Source organism: Diaphorina citri, unplaced genomic scaffold (genome assembly GCF_000475195.1).
Source record: "Diaphorina citri unplaced genomic scaffold, Diaci psyllid genome assembly version 1.1 scaffold5204, whole genome shotgun sequence".
Classification (NCBI taxonomy): domain Eukaryota; kingdom Metazoa; phylum Arthropoda; class Insecta; order Hemiptera; family Psyllidae; genus Diaphorina; species Diaphorina citri.
In genome coordinates, this window is record NW_007382580.1 from 1 (window position 1) to 2,144 (window position 2,144).

The 2,144-nt window shown below is 40.7% G+C and overlaps 1 protein-coding gene across 1 annotated transcript in view; it reads left to right on the plus strand.

The window, feature by feature from the left end:
• Positions 1–6: 6 nt before the first annotated feature.
• The window catches only part of LOC103521415 (myb-like protein X), an 11,222-nt gene continuing 9,084 nt past the window's right edge, over positions 7–2,144 (plus strand). Inside the window, exon 1 of the mRNA XM_026832106.1 lies at positions 7–830. Coding sequence (XP_026687907.1) covers positions 168–830 — 663 coding nt within the window. The 5' untranslated portion in view covers positions 7–167. The remainder of the gene's footprint in view (positions 831–2,144) is intronic.

The following is a 2,144-nucleotide window of genomic DNA, read 5'->3' on the forward strand; positions in this document are numbered from 1 at the left end:
AGCTAGAGGAAGTTTTTGACGAAGAAGAATACGAGTATGAAGAAATTGTCGAAGAAGAAATTGCGGATGAAGAAGAAGAAGATGAAATAGAAGAGGAGGAAGAAGGTGAAGAATTACCATTGGATGAAGAAGGTGGAGAGGAGGTTGAGAATGGTGAAGAAGAGAGAATGGAAGTGGATCGACAAGAAAGGCTGGATGAAAGCGGAGAGTACGAAGAAGAGATAACCGAGTATGAAGAGATTGTTGAAGAAGAAGAGGTGGAGGAAAGAGAAGAAATGACTGAGAATGAAGAAGGGGAACAAGATGAAGGGAATGAAGAAGAAAACGAAGAATTCTATGATGCCAGAGAAGATGTGTCAGGGGTTGGCAACGAAACACACAATCATGACAGCGAAAATACCCTAGAATCTGAAGAAGAATACGAAGCAAGACAAACGACTAATAGACCAACGAGACATGACCAAGCAGAATCAACAGAGAAAGAGACCAGGGGTAGGAAATCAAATCAGAAAGGAGCCAAAGCTGGTAGACAATCGAAATACGAAGTAGAGGAAAGTGAAGACAGTCAAGTTGAATCCATAGAGCAAAATAAAAACACTAGAAAGCAAAAGAGACACGTAGAATCAACTCAGAAAGAGCTCAAAGAGCCCAAGGTTAGACAAACGCGCTCGAAACAATCGGGGCAACTCAACACCAAAGCGGAAGCCCGAAAACCGCCGAGCAAACCCGAACGTGTCGCCACACGGAGATCGGAAACACGTACATCGGATCGTAGATCATTACGAAGGAAGGAACAACAGGACGAAAACGTGACCGAAGAAACGGCTGACCAAACGTTGGAAACGACTGATAACCAGACCTTCGAATTCTAAGGGTTAGGTGATAGCAGTGCACTGATGAAAATTACAAAATAAATAACATTGTTATCTTTATTAGTGTATACTGCGGTCAAGATCTAGGTTTCGTAATCCAGGATCATTGGTTCAACAGCAAGTTAATTGATGTATGTTGCAAATGTCGGGATTTTTGACCATTAGGCCATTTTTCCTCTCGCATGCCAATATTTCCCTACAATGTCATTGCTGGCTTCCAAGGCAGGACAGAAGTTTAGGTGTGAGGAGTTCATAGGGGCATTCTAGGAACATAAAAGACAGATAGGAGAGTCTTTGATATTGATTTTGTGGAGGTGTTGAGCCAGACAGTCGTGCCCAGTGAGCAACCTAAAATGAGCGACAGCAGCTTTTCTTGGAAGATTTGGTATAATATTGGGGTTTTCAACTAAAGGCTGCCATTTTTTCCCTTCTCCTTCCGATTTTATCCATTGGTCATATTTTTCTTTGAAAGTTGATCTTAATAATCTTTTAACAGAATCATAAGGGATATTTTGAGGAGATGTACTACTTATTTTTGTTCCCTTCTTGGCCAGGTAATCTGCGGTTTCATTGCCTGCAAGATCGCAATGGGCTGGAATCCATTGTAAGACTAGAGATTTCTTCTGGATGTAAAGTTGTTTTATTATTCTTCTTATCTTCTGATTTCTTCACTAGAGGTCCTTCATTGTTGTTACTATAGCTCTGGTGGGCTGCAGTCTTAGAACCTCCCGACAAGATTACTGCATTTTCAAGCTGATTTGTTTCTATGGAGGGGTGTGTTGTAGGGCCATTTTTATGGCAGCCATATTCACCATCGAAGTTTTGTAGTAAACCGCCCGAAGCTTTTTTTTTTTTTGACAGAGGGAACTGTAACTGAACTTTTATGTAGAAACGAGAAGAAGTTCGCAAAAAATGCCTGCAGCCAGCACCATCAGCGGGATTTAAAAGGGAACCATCCGTATAGATATGAAGCCCCCAGTTTTCTTGAGGGTATCTCTTGTGTTATAGTTCAAGAGCCATAATTTTAGCAACTGTTGGAGCTATGCTCTTGCTTCTGAATCTTCTTCGAGGTGGTAGGGAGAAGTCAATTTCAGAAGAGACAGTTGGATTAACAGCTACAAGAAGATTTTCCTTTTTTGTTCGGAATTTTGCTTCTTTTCTTGATCTTTTTGACTTCTTGGAATAAAACCGGATTGAGTTTTAATTTCGAAGGTTGGTTCTGAATAATTGTTTCCAGGTTGTATTATTAGGGAGCGGATGATTTTTTTCATT